Source organism: Mytilus edulis, chromosome 7 (genome assembly GCF_963676685.1).
Source record: "Mytilus edulis chromosome 7, xbMytEdul2.2, whole genome shotgun sequence".
NCBI lineage: Eukaryota > Metazoa > Mollusca > Bivalvia > Mytilida > Mytilidae > Mytilus > Mytilus edulis.
In genome coordinates, this window is record NC_092350.1 from 29,833,352 (window position 1) to 29,849,904 (window position 16,553).

Here is a 16,553-nt window from a genome sequence, read left to right on the forward strand (position 1 = left end):
TAAAAGGTAAATATTCAGTAATTATCCTGTCTGTCTAACTAACAAAACTATAGTTTGAGTCATTTCATAAATTCAAATTAAACTTGGTAGAAGTATTGATAACGATATTTCAACTTTTATGAACATAAGGGTTTCCTCAATTATTTTCTTAGGAAAATGTACCCAGATGAATTTGTATAATTATAGAATTAACAAATTCCATATTATACCTTATGTATTATGTGAAGGTAAATACTATAACTTCAGCAAATGGTTATGCAACACTATACATTGTTAAATCCGAAGAGGAAAATAGGCATTGAATCACTATAGTAGATAGTTTTTGAAAAAATTGAAGTTCAATCAACTTAAAACTTGGTACACATGTTCCCTATGATATGATCTTTATGATTTTATGCCAAATTAGAGTTTTGACCACAATTGCACAGTCCACTGAACATAGAACATGATAAAGCAAGTAGGGCATCCGTGTATTATGAACACATTCTAGTTGTTTTTAATTTTATCAAATTTCAGTGACCCAGAATCTGGTTTGCGATATAATGACTTTTGTCTTGGTTATACAAGAAGAGACTGTAATGAATTACATTGGACCCGGTTAGATTTCAACCCTAATATGTCATACATCACACAATTAACTGATGGAATTCCGATTTGGGTAAAAATAAAAGCAGTTAACAGAGGTATGAAATAAATGTTTGGAGTTAATTCTGTTTCAAATTCAGTCAAGACGTATGGAACAAATGTTTGGTGTTAATTCTGTTTCATATTAAGTCAAGTAACACCAAAGTTGTAGCCGATAATTGATGTAACCATAATGACATTACTAATTAGTTTCGTGGTATGTAATTATATAAATTATTCAAGTGGTTTGATAGGTGTACATAATTCAATATGAAACTTTTTTGACTCACCATATATTTTTTTTATATTTTTATTATAAATAACTATACTTTAAGCAATAAAGCATGACTAACAATATAGTATTATTATTATGTTAAGTCTATAAAGAAAGCAAAACAGAAATTGGCCTAGACTCTGTCCATTTCTCCATCACGTAATAGAAGCCTACAGAGTATGTTTCAATATCAAGTATGAATTTCCCTTTGGTAGCTTTCCTCTCTGTCTTACATTATTTTGAAAATGTAATAGTCTAGATAAGTAAACGTCCTATAGACTGCTATTACTGTTAAGGAGTAAAGGGTGTATAACCGATGTCCTCTATTTTGTGTTCATTTTTCTGAACAGAAATTCTATTCTACGATTATCTTTTATTATTTGCATCAGTAAACTCGTGTTGGGCTGATGCTGATGGCCTAGTTTTCAGGTTTTGGCAAATCTCAATGTTTCTAATGCGACAGTCACTTTTTCCAATTGTGTGTCCTTTTCTGTCAATTATTATTTAGAAATGCACATCTGATAAAGTAAAATTTGTTCTTTAAACCTTTTACCATAAGTGTCAATTTCTACGAATATCACTTAACAAAAATAAATCTCAAACAACTTTAAAGAGAAATTCTGTTTTTGAAATCCACATCTAGTGCAGTAAAACTGCTTATTAATTTTATGTCAATAAAGATCATTACTCTTAAAAAATTACTCAACCAATATTGTTCTGTCATACAATATTAGGCATTAGGCCAAAAATTCAAATAACATATGTTGTATAAATTCAAAGTTAAATATTTCTAAATTAAAAAATAAGAAGTTCAAAATTGGAATCGATGTTCATGTTTTAGAACACAATTAAATTCAGTATGTCATTATGATACTTCGTATCCCCCATAATTTCGTGTCACAGGTTTAAATGAACTGATTTGTCAAATAACTGTTTATTGGTCTTATGATATAATCAGGAACCGCCAGTTTTCCGGCAGACGTTTTAACCAAATTTCACATTTTAACGTTGATTTTTATGACACCATACAATTTTTGAAAATTGTCTCTTTCAAAACTTGTACTGTAATCCCTGAATCAATTTATTGAAATTTTGTATAATGGCAAACGAAGGAAAACGATATAGAAAACTTCGTGTTTCATTTCAGTCAATAAATTAGTAAAGATGTGGCTTGAAAATATAACTTTTCTACACTTTTTTTATTATCTCACAGTAGTTGCGTTTGATGACAACAGTCAATATAGATTTTTCTTCTATCTGTTCTTCTTCATAAATATTTTGCATTTGCTGTTAGACTATTATAGAAAATTATAGAAAAATGTGTTACAATGTGAGGCTACTACAGTGGCTTGATGTTATTCACATGAAATATAAGCCAGGAGGAATGTTTCAACTTCAGTGCAAGTTGTAAAGCTGTCGTATGAATTTGATTTTTTACACAGCAGACTGAACAGTTTTCTGTATAAAGTATATATTTTTAAATGTGTTTCAGTGGATTTGAGAACAAAGCGTGTAGCAGATTCACCAATCATAGTAGACAAAACTCCACCAATAGCTGGACATGTAAATGATGGACCTGTATATCAGACTGATTTGATGTATACAAAAAATTGTGAACAGGTAAAATTGTGTATAAACTATAAAAATAAAGGCTATATTCTGTATAAACTATAATGAAACATCGACATAATATAGATACATGTAAGATAGGCACATAAACTATGTAAACTAATATCAGCTGTTTGTCTGCAATATTAATAGTATTTGATCCGAACACTTTTTACCTGTATCGGTTATTTACATAAAGAAGAATTGGATTTTAAAAGTTTTAATTTCTGAATATTCCCTTATTTGAATATTTGATAAATGCAATGCATAACTTTCAAATCTTATAACAAATCTTATATAAAATTGAGTTGCAGAAGGCCTACATGAACATCATTAAATACTTCTCAGAAAAAAGTTTTTTAAATGTATGTATTAAAATATACCATTTTTTTCATTTATCCTTTAAAACTGTTTTCAGCTATGCTCAAACTGGCACCATTTTTATGATCCAGAGTCAGGTATTGGATATTACATGGTTAGTGCTGGATCAGAACCAGAAATCAACGTAACAGATGTTGCAAATTTGACTGAATATGATAGACGAACATATGAAGTTTGTATTGAACTTACTGCAGACAACTACTTAGAACATGGACAAACATATTACACAACGGTTTGGGCTTTTAATGCAGGAATCAAAATAAGAAATGTATCAGCCATTTCTAATGGAGGTGAGACCACTTCAGACATAATTTTTTAAGTTTAAATCGCTATGATGGTTTTAGAACATAAAGGAAGAGAAAAAAATGTTTGTCAAGCACAAGGCAAAATAAACGCCTCGTTATATTTGTTTTTTTATTTGGTGATCATAACATCTCGTTTTCTTTTCACCTAAAGTGATTTGATGGTCATTAATATATATAAATGATATTAGATAACAACTATTGTATTGATCTCTAAAGTGTTGGTACAGTATAGCAATCTGTAATGCAACGATAAGTCACATTCACTTAACAAAACTTTTTTTATAAGAATCAATTGATTTATACTAGTACTCTTCATTTCGTTAACAGTTACTGTTGATCTAACAAAACCTGTACCAGGAAGTGTAATAGACGGAAACAATGAAGATTTTACAGACATTCAGTTCTCTGCCAGCCCAGCGAAGGTTGAAGTACAATGGAGGAATTATACTGATCCAGAATCAACAATATATCAGTATGAGGTTCTAGTACAGTCTGCGCAGTTAGTACAATCATTTATTTTCAACATATTGGTTACAAAATTGTATTGGTAAATTCACAGGTCAAATCGTTTGACTTTGACTTTACTTGACTAATGAATTCAACAGTAGATCCGTGTTAGTTTCATGTCATTAATAAAAGGAAGTTTTTAAATAATCATGCTTGAAAGGAGAAATTGCACATCTTTCAATGTAATGCGTAAAACAATCCAGAAAAAAAAACTTCAGGTTATAATATATATGATTAACCAAAATTATAAAAAAACTTTACATCATTGACTAGATACATGTATTCTTAAAATTTCCTACTCCAATGGAAAGTGGTTGTCATTCGTTGAAGTGGTTCATAAGTGTTTCTCATCCGTCGTTTTTATAGATTAGACCATTGGTTTTCTCTTTTGAATTTGAAACTAGTAATTTTGGGACCCTTTATAACTTTCTGTTCGGTGTGGGACAAGGCTCCGTGTTGAAGACCGTACTTTGACATATAATTGTTTACTTTTACAAATTGTGACTTAAATGGAGAGTTTTCTCATTGAAATTCATAACACATCTTCTAATATCTACTTGTATATCAACTGATTCTTGATAACTGTTAGCATCTATTAAATATCAGGTCATTTTTTAGAAGTGTATTACTGGGGGCGCCATTGTTTATTTATATTATAATTTGATCTGATTTTGATAATATTCTTTAGTTTGCTGAATAAAACTTGTGCATTAGTAATGTTCATTTTAGCTGAATGTTATGTTAATATGAACATTAATCAAAATTTTAGATTTCATAATAGCCGCTTTTTGTTAACTATATTTCTTATGAATATTTCATACACGATCTTGTCTTATTTTACAGCAATGGTTCTACTGATTTTAATATTATAAGAAACTGGGTGCCATTTAACAATGATACTGCTGGTGTTAAATGGTTAAACTTTCATCTACATCACAATGATTATATCATATTGACACTGAGAACAACAAATGGAGCTTTAAACTCTATTGTAAATGACACAGATGGTTTTCTTGTTGATCTGACCCCTCCTAAACTGATTTATATTAGAGATGGTACTGATGATATACAGGATGCAGAGTTCCAGGTAGTTATCTAAATTGTCCGATGAAAAAATACTTTAAACATGGATTCGAGAACATGTTAGATAATTATTTTCATATAATTTGATATGTATTGATGTATGCTGAGTGTTATAACAATACAAAGGGTTTTACAATCGTGTACATCAGATTTTGATCTGTGTTACCTGCTGTATAGATAGATAGTAATATGCCAATGTTTATCATGCTAATTTTTCGAATTGTTAGATCTCACAACTGGTTTCAAACAAAATTCACAATTCAACCACTAGACAAGAACCATTACAATAAAAAGTAATATATGTAAAAAAAAATATTTTATATAGTTATGGAGGCAAATGTTCTTCAGAGTGATACATTCCAGTTTACGGATTTCAAACACAAGCAGCTAAAAAATGTGGAATATTACCTGAATCCTCGTAGTGAAATAGATTTGTAAGATATTTGTCAATTTTATTTTGTAAATTTTCTATATTTTACAGTCAAATATAACAGCTTTATCAGCAAGGTTCAAGTTTATCGATGATGAATCGGGCATTGGACAGATTAAAGTCCAAATTTTCCAACAACATCATGGAATACGAGCACAGATCCTACCAGGTAAGGTGAAAAATAGAGATTATGGTCTATCAAATAAGGATTTTGATCACTTAACACATGAAATCAACTCCTCCATATAAAGCAAACTACTGTTATATAACAAATACTGAAAAGAAATAATCGAGGTGCACCTTAAATACAATAATTATAACTGAATCAGCTCTTCATCGAATTTTCCTTATTTAGAAAATGAAGTAAAGGTGTATTTATCATATTTTTTTTGAATTTTACAATCTCAAAAGCTTCCTAAAATCGAAACAAATACAGTTCAAAGCGCTTTAAGGGATTACGATAAAGTATCAGGGGCAGATAGTAACGTTCTCAAAGCTTTTCTTGTTGTTTTCGCGACGTTGGTAACCAGAACGTTGTGAATTCGCGATGTAACAAGAACGTTAACATTTCACAGAATATTCACTGACGTCATAACTCCGGTTGCGCGAACTTAAAAAAACGTACCTGCTTAAAAAGCGGCCATGTCGTTTCTAAAAGATGGACAAATCTGCCGAAGAGCAGAGAGATCAAAGGAAATACTAGAGATGAACAAAAGTTAATCAAATACAACTTTACAGGACGAAATTGAAGAAATAGTAATAGACGCAGAAGAGAATACTGACAGTATAACATGGGAAGTCGGAAGAATTGTGGATCTATTTAGTCTGTAAAAAGCACTGAAAAGCTGTCAAAACTGCACGGGCCAGCTGAATCTGCTCAACGTAGAGAAGACAAATTACCAGGATGCGGGACGGCTATCTTTCTATTCGTTGCTTAATAATATTTTAACAAATAAGACACATTACGGAACAAAAGGACCTGCTATTTTTTAAAATCAACACAAAGCTGAAATAGCTTATTTTGAGTATTGCTACATGTAGCTGCTTAATGTCCAGCGGCAAATATTTAATTGCACATTGATGACATCAACTTGTTATTGTTGTGAAACTAGAAGAAATGAGAAAACGCATGAACCCGTGATTAATTAGAATTATTTAACAAAATCTATGGCGCTTATGGTGGCTGAATCGAGTCTGGTGTTGGAAGAGTTGAAAGTTATAATTACTACCGTGGTGTGCAGCAAAATGCAAGTTTTTACTGAGAAACGTATAAATGACAGCCCAAGAGTAACAGACAAAACAACTACCCTCAACAAATTTGTGCAATATTTTTAATGACGAGAATAGTTATTTTCATTCACTGATAATGAAGTCTATAATACTATTTTGAATTGAAAAAAATTAGAAACAAAATATTTTGTGTCTTTTTTTTTTATTTTTCTTGTATAGCATTTGGCAGACTCCAAATTGTATGGAGAATTGTCATTGTACGGCCAAATTGAACAGACTATCAATAAAATAAAAAAATTAAAAAAACGGCTGCATGTGCGAGACTCCTCATGGGTAGATCAGGTCGTATAACACCCCTATTCGTAAATAAAATAATAAATAAAGAGAGTTTCTCATACTGTTCTGGACTTTAAATCGGTACATAAAAACAAATCCCCAAGTTTAATTGATATTTTAAAACTATATAATATCATGTGTCAACTAAAGTCAGTTACCAAGATTTCAAAAATAATATATTGGTGTCATATTTGTTTTGATTTTACACAAATTGGTACCAATATAAGCAGAAATGTACAAAGGTTAGTTTGTTTAATAGGTTGAAAGTTTTGTGTGTGTACTATATCAAACTGGATGTAATAGAACAAAACAAGAAAACGATCATTCACATGATGTTAACCGTTTGAGTTGTTTCGCATTTGGGGACCTTTCATAGCTGACTCTGTGGTATGGGTTTTACTCATCGTTGAAGGCCGTCCGATGTCCTATAGTCGTTAACTTCTATGTCATTTGGTCTCTGGTTGAGATTTGTCTCTTTGGTAATCATACCACGTATTAATTTTTGTATAAGCATATCCCTATTGTACTTTAACATATTGAGAGATAAAATTAAGTATTGACAAATATTCAATAACTGCAGACAACAGCCCAAGTGTACACACGTTAAAACTCGTCGCTGTCAAGCTGATAAGAAAATATGAAGTCAATCAGTAAGATTGTTTCTGAGAAAAGTAACAAACATTTTGTTATACGATCGGACAGAAGAACAAACTAAGTGATTGCAATATAGCTCTACTTCTAGACAGACGACAAGTAAGCTAATAATCATACATATAAGCCGTATAAAATGTAATGTAAATTAAAATAATGTAATACAAATGTAAATGACATGAAATTGCACGAAACAGCTCTAACTATAAATTAAGAAGTACTCCCTGTAATTTAAATTTTAAAGCTTACAATACGGTACCGGTTTTGTCCTTGTTGAAGGTTATATGGTCGTCAAATAATGGTACCACCCACTTAATTTATAGTTGGTTCATATTTTGCCATGACAGGGCCTTTGACATAATGTTGTCTATCCTCTTTCAGTACATGAAGCAATTTCGAACTAATGTCGGACGGATATGCACCTTTATACATCTGACAAAATAATCTGCTAGAATCCTTTTTTTATCTAATTTTTTTATTATGAAAAAGGTCCTGTCCAAATTTTGTTTCGTAAATGTTTAGCACAAATGTTTTGCCATTTTAGGAGTAACCATCTTATGAATTTTATGATATAAAGTATCAACGCTTAGTGGTAAAAACCTGCATATACTTGACAGCATAGTCGTGCACGGCAGGAATTATTACACGACGTTGTTGCGATTAAAATTTAATGTAACCTAATTTATCGCCATACTGTCAAGCATCGTAAAATATCAAGGTATTCTGCTTTTATTGAAAAAACAAGCACATGGACCCCTTCTTTTTTCTTTTGCAATCAATCAAGTACTGTATCAAAATCACTCCCCCAAAATTTCAAGAAAAAATCAACGATCAAATTTGTTCTGCACTTCCAAATAGTGTCAAAAATATGATCAAATTCTTTATTTCGAATATAACCTAATTTTTCATATTTTTTCTTTCATTTTTTTACATAAATAAGGCCGTTAGTTTTCTCGTTTGAATTGTTTTACATTCTCTTATCGGGGCCTTTTATAGCTGACTATGCGGTATGGGCTTTGCAAGGCCGTACGGTGACCTGTAGTTGTTAATGTCTGTGTCATTTTGGTCTTTTGTGGATAGTTGTCTCATTGGCAATCATACCACATCTTTTTTTATATATAGAAATCTAAATCGGGAAAATAATAATCTGGTTTAACCTTAAACTTGTTTCAGCATGTTGGTGCCATGGATCAAGGGAACATTTAATAAAAAAAAAACTGTTTATATATGGCCTTTCGTTCAAAAGTATTGTTACTTATTCGAACCAAATTATCACAAAAAGTAAGTCTTGAAGGTACTTTTTTCTTTGCATATTTCAAAATAACACATTGAAATTGACCTTCTGCAAAATTTTCAAGAAAAAATCAATGAGGGATCTCTACTGTATCGTATGCCCTTAACACTTAAAGTTAAATATTTGAATGTATTAGTGCTGAAATAGTTGAGGAGCTTTATTATAAAATATACCTATAAATACCCAAATCCATATAAGGTCAATTTTGCCGGAGGGAGTTGAAACCTTAGTTTCTTAAAAATGTCAAAATTTATAAACGGCTAATTTTAGAAAAAATTGTTATAAATCATGGCATTACCGAAGTACTGACTTCTGAGCCGATAATACATTCGGCGACTGGTAGTCTATCATCAGAGAAATCGACACAGTGATATACAAAAATGACAACAACACGTTAAATAGTTTCATGCGTCTGAGGCGCTTGTCTGAATTACCTTCATCAGAAACGTTTACATTCACACCCATCAACTTCCCTTTTACCTAATACTAATATATTCTAACGTATGATGACATCTTCAGGTTTTTAATAACATTTTCTTTAGGAATTATGCTACATTTATAGGACATTAATTGCTCATCAACATCTGAATACTTTTAGATGGGATTTTATGACTGAGCTATTATTCACAGTAGATTTTTTTTTGTTACTTTCTCAATTGTTGTTCTAAAGTGGAATATTATGCATATAGATACATTTTAAAGGGATATCCCATCCCTACTTGGTTATCCTGTCACAAATCTTTACTATGTGAAAATTATCTACAAAAAAGATACTACTGTAAAAAAAACAGTTCAATGCATGCATGTGATTCTATTATGTGAGGCATTTATGAGAAGTTTTCCATCTTATGTCTGTTTAGTTCACTCATCATTGTAAATATCACGGAATTTGATGAGACTGTCGTTCAAAGTTAGAGATTTAGCGCTATAAAACCAGGTTTAATATACCATTATCTACATTTGAAAATGCCTGTACCAAATCAGGAATAGGACAGTTGTTGTCCATTCGTTTTTTATGTGTTTTGTCATTTGATTTTGCCGTGTGATTGGGGACTTTCCGATTTGATTTTCCTCTGAGTTCAGAATTTTTGTGATTTTACTTTTTACTAATATTATGTTTAGTCGAACAATTAACGATATTAAATTTCGTTTCTTTTAGTTAATGAGAGTGAATGGATTGATGTACCGGATGATGAACTTGATAAAATGCAGTTTTCGGTACATGGTTTACCTCTCAAACAAGGAGGATTCTACAGTATGAAAATTGGAGCTGTAAATAATGCTGGTATGATGGCTGCATTTGAAACAAATGGTGTCTTAGTTGATACCACTCCTCCAGTAGTAAGTAGAATTTAATATAAATGATGTGTTAGTAAATACAACCTCTTTCTCCTCTCCAACAACAAATTGTGTTGTAATTTAGAGTTAAGTAGCATTTGACATAAAAGATGTGTTAGTGAAAATAACCTATCTCTCGACAATTTGTCTTTGAAAAAAGGTGTGTAAGCTTATACTACCTCTTAATAAGAAGTGAATATAATTTGAAACAATACTTCTGCATTGGTAAGTAGCATTTGACACACATTGTGTGTAAGTAGATACTGTTTTTTCGCAGGAACTATCAACATTGAAAGAATTGTGTCTTATTCAATACTAACATAACAGAGTACTTTAAGAGCCGGCCAGTTATCGTATTGTTCATACAAGACTGCAAACGGCTTATTGTTGTAATCCCCGTTCAATGTTAGATGATTAAAGAAAAGATATTCATGGTAAATATATTTAAGAAAATTCATTTGTGAAACACTTTAAAAAGTCTTAATTTATTTGACAGTTTTACTATTTTTTTGTCAAATTGTATCAATAATATTGCGGAGTAAGTCTGAGCGTACAAGCGTACAGTTCAATTCTTATGTTGCAATGAATACTTCCATCGTCATGGCCAAATAAAGCCAATGCATGCTTATTACATTTGTTTAAGTATTGCTACTATGATGTTCAGATGAATCAAAATTATGCTTATTATGTTGAAATGCATATTAGTGAATGCCAATAATAAATATTTTGGGATCAGTATGTCTACTCAATTTTCACAGATACACTGGCTACGAGTTGGTGCACTTGCTGGCATTAATGAGGATAAGTTTGATGGATATGTGTGGCAAGCAGATAGATCTGGAATTAAAGCTGCTTGGCTTGCTGTTGATCCTCAGTCGGGCATAAAAGAATACATGGTTTCAATTGGTTCTCACAAAGGTATGTTTTTATTTATTGTATTCATTGATTTATCTCGACTAAGGTGAACAGGTCAAAATAGACATATTGTATTTGGTTTTAGAAAGACCTCATTTTTAAGTTGTCACTTAAAATCATTTACATATATGTAAAAACAAATGGTGAAATAAAATTGAATATAAATCAATCCTTTGCTGTCTATAATCATTTTAAGACATGATTTTAGGTTACCCAAATTGTTTTGTCAATACTAATGTCCGGATAGACATTCAGATTTTGAGACAAACTCACTACTTAAAAGTTTTGATGACGGTCATAAAATGAATTGGTTTCAAGAAAATAGTATTGAAAAGTATTGAGGACTTTGTCTTGGATTTGTATATTTTTATTACTTACCGAACTATTGATATGTGACTCGATGCTTAATCAATAAAATATTAGGCGCGTAATAGCACCAACAGCACTAAAATTATCATTAAATATAAGTAACAATTTACTTCCTTTCTAAGCCTTTCTTTTTTCCAATTTTTTATAAATATTAAATATTTTCAGGAGGAACAGATATTTTAGGTTGGAAGTCTGTAGGTACCAACAAAGATGCCTACATTAAGGGTTTATCACTGACAGTGACAGATGAGGACACAAAATTACCAGTTTATTTTGTGACAATTACATCTGTAAATGGTGCAGGATTAACAAGTGAACCTGTTGTATCAACACCTATCATTATAGTGGACGAAGATCAACCTGGTTAGTATCATTGAATTCGGGTCATTTTATTCAAAATAATTTAGTATGTTATGTTTCAGATCTCTTGTGACAATGGGTAACTTACAAGTCCTTTTATTAATAGTTGTGTTAATTTGAAAGCTTTAAGTTTTTAGTTGTTGCCATTGAGATATTATAATCATTCTGCGTCTCAGAACTCATTTTATATTTAAACATTTTTTTTTGTTTAAGGCATAGTAGTAGATGGCACAGATAGTTCTTACACAGTTGGTAATGATATCAACTACCAATCTGATATATCTACTGTGTCAGCACAGTTTAGTGACTTTACTAGCCATTTACATGGTGTTATGTCTTACGAGTGGTCGATTGGCTCAGAACCAGCAGGAGAAGATGTTTTACCATTTACTTCGCATGGCATTGTTCATAAAGAGGAGAGGATTGTAAAAGGAGATGGTAATACTACTCTTCACGTTTTTCAAATATTTGACAAATATAGAAAGAAATAACCAATTTTATTTGCTAATTGAAAATTAAGCGGAATAAAATAATTTAAGACAGCAGAAAAGATAATTCTGTTTTAATTGGTTATTACTAACCGACTTAAATAAAAGAGTGAGCTATTAATACTGTAAGTGTATGATGTCTCTAGTCTGGTCAAAGGGTCAGAGTGTCCTACTTAATTAAACGATAAATTGTTGAAATTAGATAACATGTTTTCACGTGCAGAGAAATTTCACTTATGACCAATGCATGATTGGATATCATCTTTCTTATTGGTCAATGATCTTGCGGGTCAGTACGAGTTCACGTGTAAGTGTATTGTGGTCACTTCCTTTTATCATCAGCATTTGATGTGTTAACTTGTGATTCTTATCAAACAATTTGTTCAAAATTCCCACCCACATACCGCCCTTAATGTTATCCTTTGAAGTAGATATGTATATATGTTTATTTATGGGGCAGATTTTTCTCCCCACCTTTGCTATTCTTTGTCATTTATTCAATTGACATGATATTAGTTGATGTAATTTCGTATTAATTATGTATTATTATTTCATATTAAATATGAACTTTTATGTCAAATGTTTTATTTGCAAAATGTATTTTTTGCATTTTATGATTTTGAATAAATGACCTTTTTTCGTCAGTTTAGTTTTTCTATCATATAGCAAATCAAGCTCAGACTCTGGCTTGTGTATACATAGTATGTTTATGATATCTAGCTGTATGTCTTAAAAATAGTTTTTTAAAATATGAAGTTACATTTATATCAGGATTAAAACTCAGTTCCAATATAAACGAATACATTTTACACCAATTTTCTGCCTTGGAAAGCTGGAAAGCAGTTTATTTGATGAGATAGAAAAGAATCCCTCAGTCGATACAGGTTAAAAAGTAATTAAATAATTACAACAAAGTATAATCACAAATATACCGATTTTCGAGGAAAATTCAAATCTGAAAGTTCTTAATCAAATGGCAAAACCAAGGTTCATTCAAATGGACAACAACTGTCATATCCCTGACTAAGTACAGAGAGATTTGTATAATGAAATGTATTTTATAGTCCAAAACCAAATTAACTTTTACTTTGTATTTCTGTGTTTTATATTATATTTAAGCTCCTAGACCCGAACCAGCTGAAAAATAATTAAAATTGAAACAAAAGTTAATAATGAAACAACAGTACATGAATGAGTTATTAAATTTATTTTTTTAAATAGCTGACTGGAGACCATTTAATTTAATGTGAGACCTCTATATCAATGTTGGAGTTTATTACCTAGAATATTCAAACTTTTTTCATAATTTATTTTTTCTTATTTTTCTGAGTTAACATTTGAGGCATTTTCAAAATAGTCATACTTTTGATCTGAGTTAACTATTTGAAACATCCTTCCAATCAGCTAAGAGGTATTTTTAAAAAATAATTTCTGTTTTGTCATTATGTTTGTGTATGTGTTGCTTTGTTTGAATATAATATACTGTACCTTGTTTTGTGGAGAGGGCTAACATAAGCTATGCCTGTTGCACAATCCAATTCAATTTATTTGAATAAAATATTGTTTAAACTAACTAAACTAAACTTAGTACAGGCATTTTCTTGTGTAAGAGAATGGTGGATTAAATCTGGTTTTATAGTTAGCTCAACCTCTCACTGATATGAAATTTGCAAAACAATCCATTATACTGAAAACGAAAAAGTAACTTTTATATTAAAATTATTTTTTTTAGTAGTTTCTGTTACTCGTTTCAATTTCGATATTCCTACAAATGCATGTCATCTTCCTTCCACAGTTTATTGATAAAACAAAATGCTCAACTTATTACTGAAAACAAATATTGAATTAATTATGTGAACACAAAATTAGAAACTCTTGTTATTTTTTGTGTATAATAACCAACCACATACATCGTGGTATATATATATGTTATTCTAAAAAAAAAAGGAATAAAAGAAGATTTAGGTTTTTGTCAACGAGATATCGGAACATTCCCTATATAATTACAGAGCTTTGCAACCAGTTATTATCTTGTGATGTGACAGGGCAGGGCAGGAACAAAAACATCTTAACATGCATTTGGTTTTTTTAATAAAGTCTGCAAGACCCTATATGGAAATCATTTAAACTTTAATATTTAATTCTTAGACTAAAGAATTCAATCAGAAACTGAAAAAAAAAATATCAACCAACGAAACAACTCTTTTTTCATAAGTTCGTTGACATTTCAATAATTGATGTACAATTTTAACATTAAGTTTTAGAATAAGAAAACGTTATAAGATTTTGACAATATTAATGTGACACATATTCACCAAATGATTTGGATGTAAAGAAGTGTCATTCATCAGAAATATTAAAAAATAAAATTAAATACATATTTTGAATAATTCAAAAGAGTCTGGACAATAGCACTTATTCGTACTAATACTGGTCGGATATCCTGCATTTTTAAGGGCACAAGAGCAAGTAATGTTTTCTGTCATTATAAGATCCAAGGATAAGATTTTGATAAAGATGTATAATGCAGGTGAAACCCCTTTTTTTAGGTGTGACAAGTTCTGGTTTTGCTCATACAACAGTACAGCTACAATCAAATATTACTTACTACTCTACTGTAAGAGGAATAACCAATGCTGGAAATGTACTAGAGTCTGTTTCTGACGGATTTACTGTGGATAGGTCACCTCCAACTATGGAAATGGACAGGTACATACTCAGACTTTGCACCAAAACAATAAACTGTTGATAGGTTGAAAAATATAGGTTTATCTTCCAGTTTTGTACCCAAAAGGTTTACTTTCGATAACTATTGTTATGGACATGTTTAGATTTAAAGTCATAATAAATCGGACTATTGTAAGGCTTTTTATCAAATAGAACGCTTTGTGTCTTTTGATAAACTATTGATAGGTCGTAATAAACAGGTTCATTACAAGACTATGTACCGTATAGAAAGCCGTGTGCCTCCTAAGTTTAACTATTCAAAGGTAGCAAAGACCTGGTAAAGTTCAAACCTTTGAACCTTTGTCAGTAGTTTATCCCAAACTATCATGAAAGACAGGTATATCTTAAAGCTTTGAACCTGAAAAGTAAAACTTTGATATGTCTCTTCAGCTATGATAATGGAAAGGTTTATGTAAAGCTGTATACATGATATAAGTCACATCAACTGTTGTAATGTACAGATAAAGCTTAAATATTTGTAGGAGCTTGATTGGTCACATTTAACTGTTGTTATTAAGTTTTCAACAGAACAAGTTTGTTATAGGATTTCAGAAGTTGTATTATGCATTGATTTTTGTGTGTGAACAGTCCAAATTGTTTTTTTTTTTTATTTACAGGCTGACTGATAAAACATCTTCAGAGACATACATAGGAGCAGGATCAACTATGTATCAGAAAACACCAGATGCTTTGTCTGCAATGTGGCATTACAATGATACAGAAAGCAATATTAAAAGAGCATGGTTGTCTGTTGGGACACATCCTTATGGCAGTGATGTATATGAAAAGAGAGAAGTTAATATCTCTTCCACATTAACAAGTGACTTGCCATTGGCATCAGTGTTACCAGATCTGACAGGTACAAATTGAATAATACAGCACATTTTTTAGCTCACCTGACCCGAAGGGCCAAGTGAGCTTTTCCCATCACTTGGCGTCCGGCGTCCGGCGTCGTCGTCATCGTCCGTCGTCGTTAACTTTTAAAAAAATCTTCTCCTCTGAAACTACTGGGCCAAATTAAACCAAACTCGGCCACAATCATCATTGGAGTATCTAGTTTAAAAAATGTGTGGCGTGACCCCGTTAACCAACCAAGATGGCCGCCATGGCTAAAAATAGAACATAGGGGTAAAATGCAGTTTTTAACTTATAACTCAAAAACAAAAGCATTTAGAGCAAATCTGACATGGGTAAAATTGTTTATCAGGTCAAGATCTATCTGCCCTGAAATTTTCAGACAAATCAGACAACCTGTTGTTGGGTTGCTGACCCCGAATTAGTAATTTTAAGGAAATTTTGCAGATTTTGGTTATTATCTTGAATATTATTATAGATAGAGATAAACTGTAAACAGCAATAATGTTCAGCAATATAAGATTTACAAATAAGTCAACATGACCAAAATTTTCAATTGACCCCTTAAGGAGTTATTGCCCTTTATAGTCAATTGTTAACAACTTTTTCGTCATGTTTTTAGGAAATATTTTCCACTGTAATTACTGGGCCAAGTTCATTATAGAGAGAACTATTTGTAGCAACAAGAATGTTCAGTAAAGAAAGATCTACAAACACATCACCATCACAAAAACACCATTTTGTCATGAATTTATCTGTGTCCATTGATAATATGCAC

At 31.1% G+C, this 16,553-nt stretch overlaps 1 protein-coding gene across 1 annotated transcript in view; it reads left to right on the forward strand.

The window, feature by feature from the left end:
• Positions 1-16,553, forward strand: part of LOC139481215 (uncharacterized) — a 133,303-nt gene that overhangs the window by 74,222 nt on the left and 42,528 nt on the right. The window contains exons 37-48 of the mRNA XM_071264380.1: positions 517-683; positions 2,391-2,518; positions 2,925-3,177; positions 3,520-3,691; positions 4,543-4,786; positions 5,264-5,381; positions 9,883-10,064; positions 10,820-10,979; positions 11,511-11,708; positions 11,919-12,143; positions 14,743-14,902; positions 15,538-15,779. Of these exons, the coding sequence (XP_071120481.1) occupies positions 517-683; positions 2,391-2,518; positions 2,925-3,177; positions 3,520-3,691; positions 4,543-4,786; positions 5,264-5,381; positions 9,883-10,064; positions 10,820-10,979; positions 11,511-11,708; positions 11,919-12,143; positions 14,743-14,902; positions 15,538-15,779 (2,249 nt within the window). The remainder of the gene's footprint in view (positions 1-516; positions 684-2,390; positions 2,519-2,924; positions 3,178-3,519; positions 3,692-4,542; positions 4,787-5,263; positions 5,382-9,882; positions 10,065-10,819; positions 10,980-11,510; positions 11,709-11,918; positions 12,144-14,742; positions 14,903-15,537; positions 15,780-16,553) is intronic.